Raw genomic sequence first — 21,067 nt, forward strand, 5'->3', positions numbered from 1 at the left:
AAAGCCACACGCAATTTTCGACCAACACGCAGGTAGTTAATTAAGGGTGTGAACTGGTTGAGTTATGCGTGGACTTCCATAACCCCATCATATATACACATATATCCCCCATCCCCCCAGAACCATCACTGGGGCACCGTGGTACGTTCGGAGTGAAAACATCCAAAGAGACTTAAATATCCCATCAGTTACCAACGCAATCACGGAACTTAAGGAAAAATACCATAGCAAGCTTCACACGCACCCCAACCACCTAGCGCGAGGTCTAATCCAGCTCAGCAGCCGTTCCCGTCTCCGGCGAAAGGACCTACCAACCCAGCGAATAAATTATTAGGGCCGTTTAAACATAGAACAGTTGGAAAAATAATACAACTGTTCAAAAAATACTTGTTATAGTTAAGATTTTTAAACTTATTGTTAGTTCTTATACAAGAAGATTCAATAAATAAAAGCAAAGTAAAATAAAAAAAAAAAAAAAAAAAATATATCCCCCGACTCGGCGAGGACGGCCAAATGGGCAGTAAATAATTCATTAGCGGCTTTTAACAATACATTTTTGTTGGCCACGCTAAATGACCTTTCCGGCCAGGCCACTCTTCTATGCACGGAGAAAAAATATTCAGATAAAATAAGGTAATTTCTCTTATATTGTAGTATCAATTGAAAGATAAACTTTTGAGATAGAAGAATAAACAAATTTTAGAGAAATATGTTAGATCAAATAAAGATATACTTTTCAATCAGAATAAATCCTGTATGTATAAGGATATTAAATCCAGGATAGAGCCTTTATGCGTATGGATATTATCAAAAATAAAAAAGACTGCAGTAATAGTTTGTCACATTCTTACTCCAATATTTTCTCAGTGTATACCAGCACCATGTATTTTTAGTTGGGCACTTATTTTAATGAAGCGGCAGCTAATTAGCTGCATCGGCTTTGACCTCTGAACCGCTGGCTTCATTAGAGCAGGAATTCGGCGCTTTGTATTTTTCTCGCATGGCCGCGATAAGAAATGCCGATAAGAGATTGCCTTACCACCTGCACATTACAACAAACAATACTACTTTATTGTTGTACTTTTTTACACATTTCGCAGCGGTTGGCAAATTAAAACGAAATAACTCTTCATCAGGAGGGGCCTTCCCCTCGCCAAACAAAAAAACCAAAAAACCATGCACACACGTTAACCGAGGGCAGGAAATGTGCTATAATTGAAAAATGTGGTAACAAGACGCTCCACCATCGCACCACCGCACCGCCGCACCACCTGAGCCACCAGCGTGTCAGGCCTAATGAATGCCTCACTTTTTCCGTGTCTTTTTGGCTTTTGCCCCGTTTTTGCATAACACGCGAGGAGTGTGTCAGGTTTTTGGTGGATATTTGCTCGTCGGCGGGGTGATAAATGCTCATCAGGCTTTAAGGCTGCGCTGGCAATTAACTTTTACAATGTTGTTGAAACGTAATCAAGTTGTCAGCGGCAAAAAGCCGACTTGGCTCGCAAATTATACTCCTAATTACGCAAAACTTTTCTCAGCGCGGAAATTCCCTAGGCCACAAGCTGTCAGCAGTCTAAAGACAATATGGAAAAGCGGCCAAGAGTGGCGAAAAGCGGGTGGCTTCGGCGGCGAAAATCCACTCTCATTGGCTAATCCTGGGGGATCCATTCGACTAATGCCCTGCCGCAGTTTCCCCCTCCAAGTGCTCGATTCAAATGTCTCTCAGTTGTCATAACAAACTTGGGGACTTCCATCAGGCACTCGCTATAGAGTTATACAGAGAGAAATAAGTTGATCAAACGGTTTCAATTGGGTTCTATTACAATCAATATTGACTAAGGAAAATAAAAAAAAAAAAAACATTATTTCTCTTTAAAATATAGAATAGGCAATGAAGACTAGTGATAATATTTTAAAAAGCTGGATCTTTTATAAAAAAAGGCACTTTATAATATGTCTAAATAATTAAGAAAGGCAAGGATAAAATAAAACTGATAAATGATGAGCAAGCTAGCCTTCAATTATAGATTAATTTATAATATTTTAAATATTTTTTTTCGATGTATTTTTTATATTTTTGCCATATTATTTCTTTGAACAAAGCTGAAAGGCATTAGCTTCCCCCTAAAGTCTTGAATTACTGTTGCCGAGAATTGACAATAAGCGGCATAAATTTAAAATTTTATTTTTATCGCATTGCAATTTTCATCCGGTTCGCTTTTCTTTTCCTCTCAAGATTTTCCTCTTCGTATGCCAGTTTGTGTGCGTTTTAAGCCACATTTAAGATACTTGGCTGGTATTATTGACTTGCGAGTTGATAAAGTGCCATAAATGTCACCCCATTAAAAGCGGGTAACAGCCGAGGCAAAGCTAAAAGGTAAAGGTAAGTCAAAGGTAAAAATACGCGACGCTCCTGGGGGTTGTTGTTGTCCTGGTTGTCCTGGAAAAAAGGGAGGGAGATAAATGCGGTTGCTTGCCAGGATAATGCGCCTCAACTCAATTGGGATTTCAAAAGTAAAGTTGAAATTCATGTTCGGCTGCGGCAATTGTCACAGATGGTTTAATTGAAGTAATTACATACGAGACCCGTCAGGATTTGCCCCTCCACCGACACTTTGCACTTATTATTTTATTATATTATCATATATATGTATATACATAGGTACTAAGCAGCATCATCATAATCCAGCCATTTGGGGTTTGGGCAGAAAAGGGTTAATTGAGTTGTTTGCCATTGTTTTATCTGCTTTTCCGGCACTTTGCCTTTCCGACTTCTCTAATGAGCTAATGACAACAGTGTGTAATTATTTACCAGGAGAAAACCGGAAAGGTGGACACATATTTATGCCATAACATTTTAAGTGGGTTTTTGTTGGTTTTTCGACTATTTTCTATGGGGCTGCCGTTTAGGGGTTTGAAAGCGGGTTAAACTGGTTACTGACCTATTAGGGATCGTTAAAGGAAGCTGTTTGAGTGGCTAAATTTAGTTTCCCCAATTCGAACAGAATTTTCCAACGAATTAAACAAATATTTGATCACCATATTGTTTAAGCGCCTATCAATAAATTCGTACCCAAAATTGCATCTGAGCAAACAGTGAAACGTCTTCTTTAGCGGAGTATAAAAAGCTGCCCAGCAGCCGAAGTTTCAAGCAGTATCATTAATTGCACGATCAATCGCCTAAAATGTTCAATATTATCCTTCTGGCAACAATCCTAGTGAGCGTGGCTCAGGCCACAATCATCATTAAGCCCGAAAATCCCGTGGAGGAGACCACCAAGTGCCAGATCTACTGGCGCGAACACGCCTGGGCTCTTGAAGATTGTGTGTGCCGGGTCTTCCAGAACGGCTGTCTTCTGAACGAGGAGAGCAATCGGCGGGAAAAGGCTGGAAAAACCCGTAAGATGATATGCTATTAAAACACTATCATTTAGTTATACCTTATTTTTGTTTATATTTTTCAGCTCTAATTCCGGTCACCGAGCAGGTGTGCCAGAAGTTCATCAAGCGCAAGTGCTTCCTTGGATGGCCTGTGCTGGCCAAGTTCCCGATTCCATCGCCATGCGGATGCAATGGCAAACAGGGCAGTCTGGAAATCAAGAAGTTTTTGAGTCTGTGCGAACTGCAGAAGTACGCAGCTGAATGCAACAAACGTAAGTTGATGTTTGTATAGAAATATAGTTAATAACATAAATAATTATATCTTTCAGCCTATATCAGCTACTCGAAGTGTTAAAAGATGACTTGTAATTGATGATGATAATTTGACTACCTCGAACGCGTCCTTGTTAAAAATAATGAATAAACATTTTAAAGCAGCAAACGTTTTTGTTACATTTGTCTTAAGAGTTGATTGACTAAGCGCCTAAAACGGTGCATTATTACCTGATTTTATAAGTCTTCGTTGCTTATGTTTTTTAGAGTCTGTTTTTAGGAACCTGTGTGATAAAGCTTTTTTTTGGAGTGGAAAATTTATGGCTGTGTTTTTTTGGCCAGTCAAGGTTGTTTGCGTACGTTCTGCAAACATTTTACTTTCAGATGCACTAAGTCAATAAAGCGCTTTGCCACAACTGCTAAAACAGTGGAGTGTATTCAATATAAATAGCCAAATGAGATATTATGGGGACAGTTATATTCTTAGCCACTTTTACGACATGTTCAATATTAAATTGCTGCTTTTGTTATTGGCCGTTTCGTGGTTCCACCATGGACAAGCCGTCCAGGAGACGAAAATCGAAGAAAAACCAGTATCAGAGCCTGAAATTGAATCCGAAATAAAGAACTCTACGAGCGTCCCAAGTAAATGCAATATTTACTATAGGAACTACCAATGGGCTCTTCAGGATTGTGTCTGCCGTTGTTTCCAAAACGAATGCCTTATGCAAATCGAGAGCGACCAGCGCAAAAAGGAGGGTAGATCCCGTAAGTAAATTAACCAGTTAAGTAAAAAGTATTTTATTTATATCTTGTAAATACAGCATTTGTGCCCGTTACGGAGGAACTCTGCCGTTCCTTCATCTGCAAAAAGTGCAGCGTGGGTTTCCCCGTGGTTGCTGAATTCCCCATTCCGGCTCCCTGTGGATGCAATCGAAAGCCAGGATCGATTGCCACAGAGAGATTCTACAGTTTGTGCCACCTGCTGAAATTCTCAGCGGAGAACAGCAAACGTAAGTCAAAAGAATTGGTTCCAAATTTTCGGTAATATATACATTTTGTATCTTTACAGCATTCCTGACTTATTCCTATTGTTGGCCCTTCTAAGTGAGGTGGATTCAGTTGGATCACGTTACTAATATCTTTGTTTGTTTGTTTTATTATTTTGTTGATTTGTTCATTTAAAGGGAGATGGATTACAAATAATAAAGAAATATATTCAATGACGAGTGCAATAAATTTTTTTGAATATGAAAATCTTTTTTAGACTAAACAGCTATGCATATGTTTAAACATTGAAAAGCTTTTTATTTTTCAACACCATAATTTATTTATTTTTTTGGTCTTTAACTTTTGGTTAAATGTCATTTTTTTTCCTTAAAAACCAGTAAATAGTATTTACATATATTGAAAATATTTACAAATCAATTATAAACGCAGAACGAAGTGTTATCAACCTTGAATCGACTATAAATTTAAAGAAAACATATATTATTGATAAATAAAAAGGCGCAGAGCCACTCGTTTACTTAATCAGCAGTGATAGCCTAAAATAGAATAAAAGATCAACTGATCAAATAATGCCCTACCCCCAAGTTGAACCTATAAAGAGTCGATCCTCATTCCGCCTTGGCACAGTTTCAAGTGGACTTCGATTTCTACAGCCAGACAATGTTCAATATAAAGTTAATCATCCTGGTTGCCCTGACCATCTCCATGGTCCAGAGCTGTTCCGTTGAGGAGCCGGAACAGGTCGAGTGCGGGTGTGGGTGTGGCAAGCCGCAGTGCCTCTCTTGCGGATCCAGATCCTGCGGATGTGGCTGCAACCCCTGTCGATGTCCTTCCTCTTCCGGGTGTGGCTGCAAGGATTAATCCAGGACTCCAGGTAGGTGTAGCACAAAAATGGTGTAAAATATTTCATTAATATACCCAAATTGCAGGACCCCTTCAGAACTTTGCCTTCACAAAACCTTCGTTTTTCAAATTATTTGTTTTTCCTTTTCATTAAAGTACTGATACATTTTGCAAACTTTCATCTTTTCGCACTTTGTGCGCTCAATTGTAAAGGGAGCGGTACAATGAGCAGACAATCATTTTCATTGCATTGATCACTTTTTTATTCATATTCGTTCACTCGTTGGCAAAGTAATTCCTTTGTTCTTTCCACCACGCTTTCTTGATTTCCCCAGTTCCGAGTTCCGAAATGGGAAAACAAAAGGAAAAGTAATCATATCGGGACCCCATTCGCCTGCCTTTTCCCTCGGCTACATCTCGTTTGCACTTTTCTACGTGAATTGCTTCCTTTGTCCTTTTAGCTGGAGTCCTGCAGTATTTAATTTCATTTGAAGGATTCCAAAGCCAGGCTTGTCTTCGAATTGGAAAAGTAAAGAGTTTATTTATCCGTGCTAAACACACTTCGGTTCAAATTGGCGTATCTGACCAAGTTCCTCCTAGTATCCTTTAAATATGGATACAGATGACCCAACTGTCGAGCCGCAGGATGCCTGCGCCTAATAGCCGTAAAAGCCTTATCGAGTCATTTAGTATGAAAACAAGCAATTAAAATGATGAATATGCAATAAACGTGGATTGTGTATACAGACCCATTCGCTGGCGAGCACAACCACTGCCTCTCAAATAAAGGACAACTCATACATTTTATATGCTAATGAGCGGCACAAAAAAATAAAGGAGTCGACATTTTTTGGGAGTGAATTGAAAGGAATAAGGCGAGCATACATTTGCCTAATGAAAATAGCGCCATTAAAATGGGAAAAACAACTTTAGATACCGAAATTCGAAACACGGCGACGTCTGGCAATTAAAAGGATACGAATGGAACAAGCTCCTATCAACTACCCGCTGTGATGTTGAATATGTATGCATTCTATCTATATATATATATGTATATATATATATATCCACATGATCACCTAGCAAATTAGAGATTAACACGCATGTGTCGTCCTTTTTGGGCAGTCCTTTTGACTTCTGGTTCATTGACCGCCGCCGTGGCAATAAAAGTAAATGGATCTGAAAACTTGGCGGCCGGTTTTATAACTTAACGAATTAGAGCAATTTGAGAAGAACTATAAAAACGTCCGGAAAACCGCAGAGGTATGTTGAAAATGTTTGGTGAAAAATTTCCAGCGGCGCGTGCCGTTTCATTTAGGTAAGGTGGGCCAAATACCAAGGGGTGTGTTCAATAGGCCACAACGGACATTAGAACGCGAAAGGGAGGATCCATATCAGTGGAAAATTAAGTGCATTTCGAGGACTTAAAAATTGGTAATTAGTGGGGGGAATAGGGAGAATGACGGGACACACCCGTGCCAGTTCATAATTGCTGTATTGCTGCATCTTGTGCTATGCAAACATATTAATTAATTCGAGGCCTATGCGCCTGTCAGTTGTCAGTTGTTGGTTGTTGGTTGTTGTTGTGCATCGCATCTTGGCCCAAACCGATTCAGTGAGGGTCAAGTCGGGTCGGGTCAACAACTTAATTATAGTGCTTAGTGTGTGTGTTTTGCATTTCAGCGTCCAATTTATTATTTGTTTCTCCAATTGCTTGACCCGCCACGCCCCGCACTAATTTGATAATTGCATAGTTGCAATTGCGTGTGTGCGCGTGCATTTGCGGTCGGCGGCTCATAAGCCCGTCTGATGGGTTAATTGGCCTTTAATTTGTTGCAAATTTACCGCGCGGCCAGCAATGGCTGCCCAATACTCCACATAGTGTCCAACACAATGTTCGAATTATATTTACAGCTGTACTCTGGTCTCTCGATGAAATTTTGTGATTTAGGTGCAGTGTTTTAAATGTGATTTGCATTAGCTCAATCCCTTTGGCCGGAAATTAGTCGCACCCGAAACTTGGTAAGCCAAATAAAATGGTTGAGTGACAAGTGGCTAAACGAAATTGATTGATGAGACAGCCGCAAAATCGAGCTAAAACTTTGACACAGAATCTCCGGGCGGAGATAGCTGGCAGGATGCGGGATTTCAATCTCCGCAGCGCAATGCGGATACTTATCACGAGTCCTTTTCGGCACGAGTCGTACAAATATTGTGACAGGAAAGGGGTCGGTCACGAATGTAAATGTATTGACATTAATGTAGCAATTGTCAAAGGATTTATTAACAGTCCTGCGAGAGAGGGGAGTGGAATCGGAATCGAGGGGTGCGGACCAACTGTGGTGTTGGCCCTAAGTGCTATCAATCATTTGATTGATATTAATGAGCTGAAATTTGCATTATTCCGATGAGGATCACATGTTTTAGTCGACACTGACTTTTGGAAGCGAGTGTTTGCCAAATGTTTGCATATATTCCGTGCCTAATTAAATTTACCGAGCACGATTTTCCATTAGCGCTGGCAAAATTCAATTCAATTGAATATGTATTTTGCAATCAGATTTCATTACACCGGCTGGCAGCAGGCAAAGAAATTATACCAAACACACATTCGCCGGCGAAAACCAACGTATTCCAAAATATCGAAGGCAGTCGAAGGGAAAAGAAAAACTCAAATGTAACAAGAAGATCAACCAGAAAGCCACTGGAATACAAATTACCAACCCACGGACCCAACCGACAACACCGCCCACATCCTGGATCCTGGATGCTGGATGCTGGATCCTGAATCCTAAATATATACACAAATATAGACATACTCACTTACCCAGCCATATAAATGCACAGTTTGTGATGCATATAAAAAGCGGAAAGCAAATTTGAATTTTTAAATTAGTTTTGTTAACTTTGGCCATTGTTGTTGTTGCTGTTCTGGCTGTTGTTGCGCCAGAGCCTGGAAATGTTTAACGACTCGTAAGGAAATTGCAAAGTAAAATGTCTTCAGGAATTTCACATTTTCCGTATACGTAATAAAAAAGCCAAAGGAAACGGGCAACAAATGCGGCAAGGAAAAACCACAAGATGGCGTTGAGCGGGCGGAAGGAAGGCTGGGCTCGTTGGTTGGATGGGCGTCTTACTGGATGGGTGGCTGTTTCGGCAAGTTGGGGGTGGTTCCCGGCTCTGAAAATGGCGAATTAAATTTGAAATTGCGGTCGGTTTGTTCGGGGGAAGGGGAATGGAGGATGCCCACGGAGTGGGGGAAAAGGAAAATGTCACAGCAAGTTGAGGTAAAAGTTGCGTCTGGCATTGCTTTTGTTGTGTAAAATATGGAAAAATGTCTCCTCGCCGGATAATGCTGTGCGGTAAGGTATGCGACTGCTGCTTATGCATACCAAATGTGTGTGACGGCCTTCTCCCTTTCCCCCTTTCCATTCTACCGCCCCCACATGCTGCCACGCCTACCGCCCCCGCGCTAGAAGCGCATCTGAAACGGCAGAAAGTTTATTTGTTTTGTCAGTCGCTGCACGCAGCCAGGAGACCAGTTGATGGCTCGGAAAATAAGCTCGGGGCTTTCCCTAGAATTATCCACCCATTTTGAGGTGCCCATCTTCGCAGCTCAGCTCATTTGAAATGCAAAGCAGCACTTTGCCAGAAAACAAAAAAATAAAAAATTAAATTGTGTCATTCCCAAAGCATCTAGGCAAGTGCTAATTTATATATAATGTAAATATATAAACTTATAATATTGCCCAACCTCCAAATGGGGACAGAATTCATATTTTAAAAGGATCACTATCTAAGATATTGCAATTCCTTATAAAACCATTCAAGTTAACATTAATTATCTATTTAATCAGTACAAGATCTAAGCAACCTCTTTTGTCATATTTCCACTGCAGCTTGTGAATTCCAAGAAATAAAAATTAAATGCTGACCAATCTGTACAAAAAGGAACCGTAAATACACACCCATCGGAAAAAGAACACACATGACGAACACCACAAAGTCGGCACAGACAGCAAAAGAGATAAACACGACAAATCGCAAAAAAAAAAGACTTTGTGCAATTTATTTTGCCAAGTAAAATTACTTGTCGCCTGGAGGGATGGATATGTTGTGGCATGGCTATCCACTGCACTCACGGAGCATGGTATCCTTGCAAGTAGAGCTATGTGGGGAAACATGTGGATGGGTGCACGCTCAAATTGGACAAACAACAACAAAGGCGGTGGCACACTCAAAGTGAACGCCATGTCACGGAAAATATTAAAATTAGCTTTAACATGTCTTCGTTTGTGTGCAGTGCAGTGGCTCACATTTTGCCTTTGGTGCGAAATGTTGCAATCAAAAATTGGCTGACGAACCTCCCTTCATCACGTTGCCCACTCGAAAAAGATGAAAGGCGAAACGAAGGACTAGATTGGAGCGGGCTAGCTAGCACAAGTAAAAGCCGGAAAACTTTTGATGCTGTTTGCTACTTTTCACATCATTTCCCTGTCAGCATCGTCCTGACCGCAGTGTGCTCCTTTTCATTTAAACTTTTTTGTCTTCGCCAGCGCCGCTTTTGATTTCAGGACGGGTCGAGGACATGGACACTTTTCCATTTCTCTCGGTTTGTCAGTCAATTTCTGCAGATTCCAGCTGATAAAAACTCTGTGATTGGCTCTCGGCTTTGGCAAGCAAATTATCATATTCCTACACAGAGAAAAACAAGGTTGCCTTACAGGTAGATTAGCTGATTAAAAATACGGTAATATTTAAATTAAGTTAATAGCATAAACAATGCTTAAACAATGGTGTGTGATCAAATTTATGAGATGAAATTTATCAATTCATGAAATATATGATATGACTTAGGACATTTCACAAAAAGAGAAAAAGTCCAGAAATATGATTTTAAATGTTTGCTGAAATGTTATTTTTGATAACAATCCAATCTTTCTCTGTGCCTTATTTATGACTTCTCGAAGGACAACTTCTTAAGTATTCTCCAGCAAGTTTTCCATCTGCTGCTTTGCATATAAATGTGCAAGGTTAAAACTAATTAAATGTGCCAAGTAGGCGACTTGTTCTTGTTGCTCAGTCGCTCGGACTGTATTTTTCATTCCATTTCGCAGTGGCACAGATTCAGATTGGAGCGACGGCTTGACAAATGGATGTGGGTGTCAAAGAGCTTTGATAAGTTGCCGGCAATGGCTGCTCTAAACAAATGGCGCCATCAATTTCGAGGTGTGGCCTGTCCCGAGTTGGCGTGGCCCTTCGAGCTCGAGGAAAAGGCCGGGAAAAGCGCGGGGAAAAGTGTACAAGCTAATTTTCATGCTCGGCACGCGCACAAATGCCAGGAGGTGGTTGATTCACTTGGTTGGCTGGTCTGACAAGGTGAGGTGACTGGCTAGCTAGCTAGCTGACTGTGTGACTGTCTGACTGGCATATTAGAGTAATTAAATGGCAAACGCAAACTTAATTGGAACGACTGTCGCTGGCTGAGTGCGAGGGAGTCGGCAGTAAAATAAAAAAAGGACCCCATAAAACTTAACTTGAACGACGACCATTTTGCGGGCATTACCCAACATCGCATCGCATTGAAGTGCGTGCCTATTTATTTAACAAATTAGCATAATTGTTCACAAAATAAAATTCAACTTAAGTACAAATGATGGCCGGCGCTGTTAATTAACATGTGGGTGCAGGCAGGACATCCGAAATGTGGTGGTGTGGGGTGGGGGCGTAGTCAACCTTATCCCGCAGCGCAAATTAGTTGTGTACGCCAATGCTAATTGCGAAATGGCATGTCCTTCGGCAATGAAAAAAAGCTCCCGTTATGGTTGGGAAATATATGAAAATTGTTTTGACTTTAGATAAGCGAGAAAGTCGACTGCGCGTCGGGTTTTTCAACTGGGCTGGGCCCCGAGCATGCCGTGATAGGGACGAAACAAGGACAATCAAATTTATGACCTGCAGTTGAAGATGGGACTTAAGCGCCACTTGTCGAGTTTAATTACCATTCTGCAGCACTTGCGCAAAAGCCTCAGCTTGCCTTTGGTCTTGTAGCTAGCTATCAACTGCGTCAGGACAGCTGGTCGAGTGCGAGATCGCATCTTTATCATCATCACCCGACCCCTTTCGCAATTGTATCCAACTGAAGCATCTGAATCTGACTCCGACTGTGCGGCTTTGTGTGTGTCCATCTGCGATAAGCTGTGTCGCCAGTTTGCTGACAACACGCAATGACAACTTGCCAGAGCTACCTATGAAGTAGTTCCTCCCCTGTTTTGTCCGATTTTCAAGCCGGAGATACAGCCACATCCACATCCACATCTACACCCGTGCAGTCGTGTGTGTTTGTTCAAAGGCAATTTCGAGCGGCACACACAATGGCAAGTGCCATCGTCCTCGTCATTATTGTCAGTGTCATTGTCCAGGCATCGCCTTCTTGGCCCCTCGTCCTTTCTAGTCCTTTAGTCCCTCTATTTTCGTCCATTTCGTCCTTCTCGGCCTTTGTTTAAAGTGTTGGCCGTCGCACCATTGTCCTGTCCTCGTTGGTGGCATTGGAAAGCCACTATAGCTGTTGCGACGCTTATCGCGCAAACAATTTAACAAATGGCTCAAATTATTGGCTAATATTATTGGGCTCGATAAAAAGGCTTCGGAGACCACTAACATTATTGGCCCAATCGAAAAATGATGTTGTTGTACAATATAAAATTCGGATATTGTTAATTGTTAAGAAAGCGAAAGGCAACCAAGCTTTAAGGCCATGAAAATATTTCGCCTAATGTCAATATAAAGTAATATTAAGTAAAAATATTATTGTTAAAAAATTCTTATTATATTAAAAGGGCGAAGAAGGCATAAAACCCAACCACTTTGCAGTATTCAATTGTTAAAAAATTGCATGAATTTCAATATTTTCAATATGTTTTATTTATTTTCTTTATTTAATTTAATTTAAATTTATTTTCCTTTCGGACTTCTCTGGTGTTCAATATCCTCTTCCAGAACCCGGTTGTAGACTTCGGTGAGCTTTTCGTGCTTTTCCTTCCACTGCGTATACGCGATGAGGGCTGAAGGGTAGCAGCTACCAACACCACCCCTTACATACAAGCATGTTTACGCTCATGTGTGTGCGTTCGGCTCACGCACACTGATTCCATTAGACGCACACATGGGCAGCTGTGCGTGGAACATTCCAAATTATGCTGACATGCTGATGCGGTAGCACAGGATTATGCTCCCCTGGTACGAAATCTACCACGAAAGAATGTGTACGAGTATGTGACGGACGTATACACGTGTCGCCTGAGTACACACACTGAAATCTGTCGAGTGTGCGAGATGCTGCCACTCTCACAAGGGCGAAATCAAAGACACAGGACCGCGATTTCGTGTGTGTGTACGTGTGTGCGTGTGTGTGTGGGACGCGACCTTGAGCAGAAGTAGCGCACTTAATGCAGCCGCAAGAGCAACCCCTAAATTGCCAGCAGCCGCAAACAGTGGTGTTCACGATAATAAAATCACAGCAACGAACTACATATACTTATTAATGTAATAATAATTATTTTCTTTAAAAATAATACGAATCTCAAACTTAACTAATAAGAATTCACTGAAAGAAGCCAAAAAATATGCTATGATGTCCTATGCTTCCTAAATATATTCCCGAAAGGGTAGAAATCTATAATTTGAAATGCGCTGTCCCCCCAAATTTTAAACCTGATACCTTTTCAACATCAGGATTCGTATTTAAATATGAAAATTAATAACTTGTGCTACATTTCTAGCCGCAACTGTGAGTTAAACCCACCGGGGTGGGTGCATCAATGTAAAGACGTAGTAATGCCGCTCCCGCTGGCCGTTCTGTTCGCCTGGTGCACTAAGGTTGCTCCTAGTTACGACGTAACTGTTAACCGGTTTGGCCCGTCGGCAGCGCTGCTCCTGCATGTTACCGTTATGTAATGGCCTCGACAATGGTAACGTGAAAGAACCCATCCCACTCGGTGGGTGGGCCAGCGGGGCAGGCCGTACGCTTTACTCCGCCCCGTAGATCACGCCCTAGTGGGGTGACATGCGCAATGGCATCGAGTGGCGTTGGGTTGCCCACTGCGATTCCTGGTCGCCTGGTAATCCTTGGGCGTTACCTTAAGAAGGGTTAAACCGCTGATGGACACGTGTCTGTCGAGTTGAATGTGCTGCCGCTGCTGCTGCTGCTGAGGTTCTTGGCCGCGTTCTTGGCAAAAATCACAAAGAGCCAGTCCGGCGGTGCCGTACTCGTTTTGGGCGCCACCCAGTGCCCGTACTCGCTAATTGAAACGCTCCGCGGGACTCGGAGGTTGCCGGTGCCTGTGACCCACCCACTTGGGCGGGCAGAATCGCGACCTGCCATCCACAGGGGCGTAGTCCGTGCCATCGTGTTCCTGTGCCAGTGGTTGTCAGTGCTGCATAAGTTCTGGCTGGAAAGTAGACAGATGAAGTAAATTTGATTACTTTTTAATATAGTGGTATGTACATTTTATAAACAGATAATTTTAAATTCCACAAGTTTTGTATTAAGATTTCTCAAAATAATTATTCATGTAAAATTGATTTGATTTTAAATAAACCTTCTCATTATTTGTTTTATTAGGTTTTTAAATAGCCAAATCATCAGCACTAGGGGTTGCACAGCCATCGAAACCCACCCCTAAAGCAAGGAATGGCAATGTCAAGCGACACACCCCTCGCGCACGCACAGACACACGCACACATGGACAGGCAACGAGTCCTTTCGATTTCATTACGTTCATTATGTGAGGGGTGTCCTCTGAATCACACATTCCACACTCCTCCTGAAATTGATGTGCGCCTGGTATTAGACCTCAAGCGGAATTTCCTTTCGTTTGATTGTAAGTTGTGGGAACGTGCAACAGCATGTGTGATGAAATTCAATTATTAAAATATTACTATCTTACCATCTATTATTACCATCTTATTATTGAATACAATAACTAAATATTTTTGTATAAGTTAAGTAACTTTTTACTTTTGTTAATTACCAGTTTTATTATTATTATTTATAACTAGATACAAAGAAAACAGCGATAATTAAGCTTATCTCGATAGTTATTACCAGCGATTACAAATTTTCCAATTGGTTTTAACAAACAGTCCATCCCTCTTATAATCTATTTTAACGATTTAAGGCATGTTTCAAGGCTTTTAATATGCAAAAATGCACAAAAACAACAAATAAAATTACTAATCCGTTTCATACAAAGAACAGCTGACAAAAAAAAACGACCGAAACCTAACGGTAAATAATTCAAAAGATTAGGGAATACCCCAAATGGTATTTACTTTTAGACCGTGTGGTATTTTCTATCGTTATCGGCGCGGTCATACTGGTAACGTATTGGTTACTATTATAAAATATTTGGCAATCTCGTTCTACTCGCTGGCGGCCAAATAGCTGCAGAATGTTTGAGCAGCTGGCCTGAGAGCTAGTGCCGGCTGCCCGAGCCTAGTACCCCGGACGTCCAGAACATCTTGAAGCTCCAAACGCACCGCACGCACATCTGGCAGCCGATTGTAAACAAACTCGGGATATGGTAATTAGATGATGCCGATTTGGAGTGTGCGAATCATGCAAAAACTAGTTTTCAGAGCCGCGCCGGTTGTTGAACTCTTGACACTTGACTGGTAATAGATTATCGCCCGCGGGTTCAATAGGAATCGGAGAATCGGTCGAGTCAGCAGCACCGGGCATTCAAACCGAGAGAGCCAACGAAACGCGCCACATGTACGCCTATAATAAGATGGGTCGGGTTCCAGAGCTTGTTATATGGTGAGAACCCAACGAAGTTGAAAATCAAATTAAACTAATCCCGCCCTTAAAATCTGAACAGCTCCTTCATAGTGGTCACCCTGCTTGTCATACACTTCTTCTCGGATCTGCTGAGAGCCTCCCTAGGCGGCTACTACAACCAGGATGTTACACTTTCCCAGCTGGTTGAGTCGCAGAACTCGGACTACGCATGGTTCCTTAAGCTGCTGGTCAATTGCTTTGGTTATAGCTGCGTCTTTGTGCCGGGCTTCTTGATCTACAAATATGTCGGCAGGATTAACTACCTGGAAAGAGGCAACAAGACATTCCTGCACAAGGCTATCAATATGTGTATCACGGGTAACTCTGGATACGATCAGTTGGATGCAGGGACCAGCACCGCGGATAAGGATCGTCCGGCAGCCTCTACGGCACCAAAGCGAACGAGTTCCCAGGAGGCCGTGCAACTATTATGGTGCTTTGGCGGCCTGATGATCTCCTATCTTACCTGGGGTGTACTGCAGGAGAAGATAATGACTCAAAACTATCTGAACTTCACTGGAGAAAGTGCCAAGTTTAAGGACTCTCAGTTCCTGGTGTTTTCCAATCGTCTGCTGGCCTTTCTCGTGGCGCTGGCCTATCTACAATGGCAGCCCTCACCTGTGCGACACCGTGCACCTCTGTACAAATACTCCTATGCCTCCTTCTCGAATATAATGAGCGCATGGTTCCAGTACGAGGCCCTGAAGTTTGTCAACTTTCCCACCCAGGTGCTGGCCAAATCGTGTAAGATTATACCCGTTATGCTGATGGGCAAAATCATGTCTAAGGCAAAGTACGAGAGTTACGAGTATGTGACGGCCCTGCTCATATCGCTGGGCATGATCTTCTTCATGAGCGGCTCCTCGGACAGCAGCAAGGCCAGCGGAGTGACCACGCTCACGGGCATTTTCCTGCTCTCCATGTACATGGTCTTCGACAGCTTCACTGCCAATTGGCAGGGATCGCTCTTCAAGAGCTACGGCATGACTCCGTTGCAGATGATGTGCGGCGTCAACCTGTTTTCCTCCATTTTCACTGGAGCCTCGCTGTCCATGCAGGGAGGATTCATGGACTCCTTGGCATTTGCTACAGAGGTAAATATATATAAAGATATCAAGCTCTCAATTTATGATGATATCCATTTTAATCAAAATAACGTAGCATGTTCTGAAATTGAAAGAATATTTGATTTGTTTGTGTTTTGTGGTTTGTGATTTGCATAACCCAAATTGCAAAATTATAACAAAATAACAATAGATTTTAAAAATTTAACGTTTTTTCAAGTAGCTGATATATGTAAGACACCAGATGGTACTTTCTCACTGTTTTTTTGTATTTTTCTCCAGCATCCTAAGTTTGTGTTTGATATGGTTGTGCTTTCCGTTTGTTCAGCGGTCGGACAATTGTTTATCTATCATACAATTGATGTCTTCGGCCCAGTTGTGTTTACGATAATAATGACACTGCGTCAGGTGAGTTGTTTTGAGAGTGTGGAATGGGGGTTTGTTTAATCAACTGCCTGCTTACGAGAAATTTCATTCTGCTTCCCACAGGCGGTGGCCATTATGCTCTCCTGCTTCATCTACCAGCACAGCATATCGCTGTTGGGCATCTTCGGTGTTCTGATCGTTTTCGTTGCCATCTTCCTGAGGGTCTACTGCACCCAGCGGTTGAGGGCCATTCGGAAGCGGGCCGAGGCCAACAAACCGAAAATGGCTGTCTAACTAGGGACGTAGACTCCCTTCGAATACAACGCACAGACTTCCTAGCTCAGCCTTTTATTGTGCTCATAGTAACCCATGGCAGATGCCACTTCCAAAGCCCAAACAGAAGCTGCTCGGACTCTCCAAAAATTGTACAGTTTTGTTTTCATAGTTCTAAGTTGAATGTATACTTATATCCTAATCATAAGCGTAGACGACTAGTGAATGTGCTTAAATAAACATTTTATATGTATACGGCAATGATAACAGTTTTCAAAGGAAATTAGATATTTGCTTTTTTTTTTGTTTAACATTTAGGTTTCACTGTATTGAGAGAAATCTATAGCTATAAGGTATCTTTTTCTGAGAATTCAGTTTATATTTTTCTATGTTAAATTGATTATCCAAAAACAACTTTACTAAACGGGCTACAATTTGTAAAAAGATTTCAAATCTTTGAAGATAGATGAGATGATTCATATTATAATTATTATAATAATTATACCACTTTAATAAGGCTTATTTTGGCAGCATTTTTTATCAGATATTAATAGTAGTGCAGAGCGTCATAAATTGGGTTGCCGTTGGCGAAAAAAATTGATTAATGTGAGAAGCATCCGTGCATCCCCCCAAACCTAATTAGCTTAGCTCCCATATTAGCGATACTTGGTGCAGTCGGTAAACTCGACATTGACCCACTTTCGGGTTACATTTTTGGCAGAAACGTGGTTTTGGCCAAAACAGCGTTGGGTGAGAGCTTCCATCGCTTGGTTCAGGTCAATGCACATGAGTCGCCGAGTGTAACATGTTTTTACTTGGCTATTGTTGTGCCATGTGGGCGATTATACTGATGATGATGAGGTTGATGATGCCGGTGGCTCGGGTGGGCGGCCTGAATTACCATATCAAAACAATGCCCTGGAAAAATTGAGCCAATAAAAAAGGGCATTATGCAATATCGCCGGTGTCTGGCTGCCTTCTAAGGGAATAGCAGCCAATTTGCCAAATTCGAGTTGGTTTTTTTGCGCACGGGCAAGGTGATAAGTTGGGGCGTACTCCGCATTAGAGGAATAGTTTGTGCTCATCCCGCCGAGCGTGCAGAAGTCTTTCAGCAATAGAATCGCGTTTTCAATATGAAACTGTTTCTTCTACTCCTTCTGGGAGCCTTGGGCTATTCGTTGGCCTATCCGCGCACCTATAGTTACGAGTATCCCCGCCGAAGGGCCTACTCCACATCGTATTCCGGGAATTCGTATAGCTCTTTGGCCGGTCGGAAGGCTAGGGAAGAAAGTACCACCAGCAAATCGGACAAGGAGAATGCCAAGTTTGCTGGTGCTTCCAATCAGGAATTGGATGAAACCGGTGACGAACGCACACTGCTGCTTAAAAAGAAGCTCAAGAGGTTGGCCAGGCCCTACCTAGGAGGATATGGTGGATATGGCGGATATGGTGGATATGGCGGATATGGAGGATACGGCGGTGGTCCCTGCTCCCCGTTTGGTCGCGATGCTCGAGGTGGTCAGAATCAGAAGGATCCCGCTGAACAGGGTCGCTTTCTGTTCGACGTGAATGTGGTGAAAGTATATCCCGGTGGATGTCGCGGCTATGGAGGAGGTGGTTTGGGTGGAGGTCTTCTGTCTGATCCTCTTCCACCTGTACAACCCATTCCAGTGCCAGTGCGTCCGTACGCACCATTTGCCACCTGGCTATCGCTCTTTGCTCCAGGAATTCTTAACTCGGCCGTGGTGCCTGGTGTTCCAGTCAGAGATCCTCTAAGAGATCCAGTTCGTCCTGCTGGAGATGCGCAGAGCGATCCTGAAGTGGATCCCAACTATGCGGCACCTCCGCCAGTAAGGCGACCTGTTCCGAATCGTGTGTACTACGATTCTGCGGGAGCGGTAAGTTCATTAACTTTAATATATTGCGAATTTTATATTTTTATTTATTGTTAATAACTTTTTTCATGCCAGCCTCCTGTGACACCTGCTCAACTAGTTGGAGGCGTGGCCACCACAGTAAACGGAATCATTCAGCAGTTGACTGGACAAGTGCAGCCAGTTTACCAAACGGGAGGCTATCGGTCAAGGGATCAACGAAGCAGCTACGGATAAGTTACTATATATCGAATTTGTATGTAAATTTGTAAATAGTTTTAAGTAATAATAGTAGCGATTTTATGTACGAAATACGTTTACAATTATTTAACGAAGATTCCTCCCTCAAATAAAAGAACGAAAGTGTTTGTAATTATATATTGATTTCTTTTAGTGTTTAGCGTAGCGGTAGGTAAAGTCTTCTATGAAAATCATAAACAAAAATAGCTTGGTATCCGTGTACATTTAACCTCCCAGCAAGATAAACCCAAGGAATTCCCAGATAATTTCGAGGCAATGGATTAGTCAGACTTGCGCATAAATCTTGGATCTTTGGCCATTAAATTTATGCACGTCGCGTCTGCTTCATAAAAATCAGTGAGAGAATAACCACAAAGGCAGCGCCAAGGACAATATTTCCAATAGGAAAACCGGATTTTAAGTGCCTTGAATTGAGCTTACTAAATCTGGTTATGTTTTTTCGTTTATTTTACAATCTACAAAGGGTCAATCACAAGTACTTAACTATCCCGGTGGCAAGATTTGGCATCTTTACTTTCCAAAGAAGCCATTGCCTCCATAGCCACCGCCTCCATAGCCACCACCTCCGTAATATCCATTCGAGTACTGTGACTGACTATAGTGGCCGCCATAAGATCCGCCCTGATTGTGGTACGATCCACCGCCCGGATAGTATCCTCCGTGGTGATGCGGCCTGTGTCCAAAGCCGGAGTAACCTCCTCCTGGATAGTAGCCACCTCCGAATCCACTGCCTCCGTAGCCGTTATAGCCTGAGTAGCCACCACCATAGCCACCTGGGTAGCCACTCGCATAGCCACCAGGATAGCCACCGCCTCCGAAACCGCTATACAGGCCACCACCCACTCCGATGCCGGCACTAAGTCCTACACTGCCACCAAATCCACCGCCCAGAAGGCCCAAGGTGCTACCTTCGGTCTTCACCGGCGCCGCCTGACCTTGACCGGCAATCAGCAAAAGGGCCAGCATCTGCAAGGTAACCAAATCGATTCAGTGCATCCCAATCGGAGCGGAAATAGCAGCCGGACTTACACAACTCACGCGAACCAGAGCCATTGCGATAACGAGCGCTTCTTGGATGAAACTAAATTGCAATTGTGAAGTGCCCACCGCTTTTATACCGCCGCTTCAATCTGGCCAAGAAGCTCAAGTACGCGCTACGCATTGCCAAGTGATTCTACGCAAATTGCAGAACAAACACGGCGAAAGCGAAACCAGTTTGTGACGTAACTTTGGAATCCCCCAAGAGACACTTTGCCTACCAGTGCTTCACTTGGCCCCAGAACGCGTTAATTTCTTGAAGTCACAGGCCCAAAACTAAATTATCATTTTTTTTTTGAGGGTTGTCTTTAGTTGCCGGTCGATCAAGATCGTGGAAAACCCAATAAAAAAAATAATCACTGAAGCGATCGCATACTACAATCACCCGGTAATTTTCAAGACCAACCAGAAAATGTTGAAATACGAATATAATATTCCACTGTAACCGATAGATGACTCTGCAATTTAAAAATATAAAATTTTAAACTAAGCATATCTTTAAAAAATTTCAATGTAAAGAAACTAATTTCTTAAAAGTATGAGTTGATAAATAATAATTTACCTATTAATTTAGCCACTTCAAATCAGAATGAAAGGAGTATTTAAAGGCTATATAAATATTTTATAAATATTAATTTTGATAAAATATTTCTTTTAATGGGTTACAATAGCAGGGTTAAACCCAAATGCTTGTTATGAGGGTATTGAACATCGTCGCAATCCACTAGCATGCAAAACAAATGACTTAGACAACGAACTTCAGCGAAGACCGGCCCGCATTCGTCTGGCTCATTAGCACTTGTTACCTTAGCTATTCCGGCAGATCTAACTAAATGACTAAC

At 42.2% G+C, this 21,067-nt stretch overlaps 6 protein-coding genes across 9 annotated transcripts, besides 1 other annotated feature; 5 read left to right on the top strand and 1 right to left on the bottom strand.

Moving 5' to 3' along the window:
• Positions 1-118: 118 nt before the first annotated feature.
• Positions 119-481: a mobile genetic element.
• Positions 482-3,148: 2,667 nt separating this feature from the next.
• Positions 3,149-3,820, top strand: Sgs5bis. The gene is made up of 3 exons (NM_169764.3): positions 3,149-3,399; positions 3,465-3,653; positions 3,711-3,820. Exons 1-3 carry the CDS (start codon positions 3,186-3,188, stop codon positions 3,734-3,736), a joined length of 429 nt encoding a protein of 142 aa, NP_732246.1. The 5' UTR covers positions 3,149-3,185; the 3' UTR covers positions 3,737-3,820.
• A 304-nt stretch (positions 3,821-4,124) lies between these two features.
• On the top strand, positions 4,125-4,875 carry Sgs5 (Salivary gland secretion 5). The gene is made up of 3 exons (NM_079664.2): positions 4,125-4,422; positions 4,479-4,667; positions 4,727-4,875. The coding sequence occupies exons 1-3, from the start codon at positions 4,155-4,157 to the stop codon at positions 4,759-4,761; spliced, it is 492 nt and encodes a 163-aa protein (NP_524388.1). The 5' UTR covers positions 4,125-4,154; the 3' UTR covers positions 4,762-4,875.
• A 423-nt stretch (positions 4,876-5,298) lies between these two features.
• CG7606 (uncharacterized protein) lies at positions 5,299-7,216 on the top strand. Of its 2 annotated transcripts, none has more exons than NM_001316519.1 (2): positions 5,299-5,539; positions 5,595-7,216. In NM_001316519.1, exon 1 carries the CDS (start codon positions 5,326-5,328, stop codon positions 5,524-5,526), a length of 201 nt encoding a protein of 66 aa, NP_001303448.1. In that variant the 5' UTR covers positions 5,299-5,325; the 3' UTR covers positions 5,527-5,539; positions 5,595-7,216. The 2 variants fall into 2 exon arrangements, with proteins under 2 accessions (NP_001303448.1, NP_001163637.1); NM_001170166.1 differs by having other exon boundaries at positions 5,595-5,680.
• A 7,652-nt stretch (positions 7,217-14,868) lies between these two features.
• Positions 14,869-17,304, top strand: sll (slalom). Of its 2 annotated transcripts, none has more exons than NM_001260224.2 (5): positions 14,869-15,092; positions 15,141-15,328; positions 15,390-16,443; positions 16,696-16,821; positions 16,903-17,304. In NM_001260224.2, the coding sequence occupies exons 2-5, from the start codon at positions 15,282-15,284 to the stop codon at positions 17,071-17,073; spliced, it is 1,398 nt and encodes a 465-aa protein (NP_001247153.1). In that variant the 5' UTR covers positions 14,869-15,092; positions 15,141-15,281; the 3' UTR covers positions 17,074-17,304. The 2 variants fall into 2 exon arrangements, with proteins under 2 accessions (NP_001247153.1, NP_524389.1); NM_079665.4 differs by having other exon boundaries at positions 15,148-15,328.
• Positions 17,305-18,121: 817 nt separating this feature from the next.
• On the top strand, positions 18,122-19,296 carry CG14329 (uncharacterized protein). Its single transcript, NM_142379.4, has 2 exons — positions 18,122-18,950; positions 19,023-19,296. The coding sequence occupies exons 1-2, from the start codon at positions 18,186-18,188 to the stop codon at positions 19,161-19,163; spliced, it is 906 nt and encodes a 301-aa protein (NP_650636.2). The 5' UTR covers positions 18,122-18,185; the 3' UTR covers positions 19,164-19,296.
• A 322-nt stretch (positions 19,297-19,618) lies between these two features.
• On the bottom strand, positions 19,619-20,274 carry Edg91 (Ecdysone-dependent gene 91). 2 transcript variants are annotated; one of them, NM_079666.3, is made up of 2 exons: positions 20,217-20,274; positions 19,619-20,153 (listed from the first exon to the last, which is right to left on the bottom strand). In NM_079666.3, the coding sequence occupies exons 1-2, from the start codon at positions 20,238-20,240 to the stop codon at positions 19,698-19,700; spliced, it is 480 nt and encodes a 159-aa protein (NP_524390.2). In that variant the 5' UTR covers positions 20,241-20,274; the 3' UTR covers positions 19,619-19,697. The 2 variants fall into 2 exon arrangements, with proteins under 2 accessions (NP_524390.2, NP_001163638.1); NM_001170167.1 differs by lacking the exon at positions 20,217-20,274 and having other exon boundaries at positions 19,619-20,164.
• Between the last annotated feature and the right edge of the window lie 793 nt (positions 20,275-21,067).

Source organism: Drosophila melanogaster, chromosome 3R (genome assembly GCF_000001215.4).
Source record: "Drosophila melanogaster chromosome 3R".
Lineage (NCBI taxonomy): Eukaryota > Metazoa > Arthropoda > Insecta > Diptera > Drosophilidae > Drosophila > Drosophila melanogaster.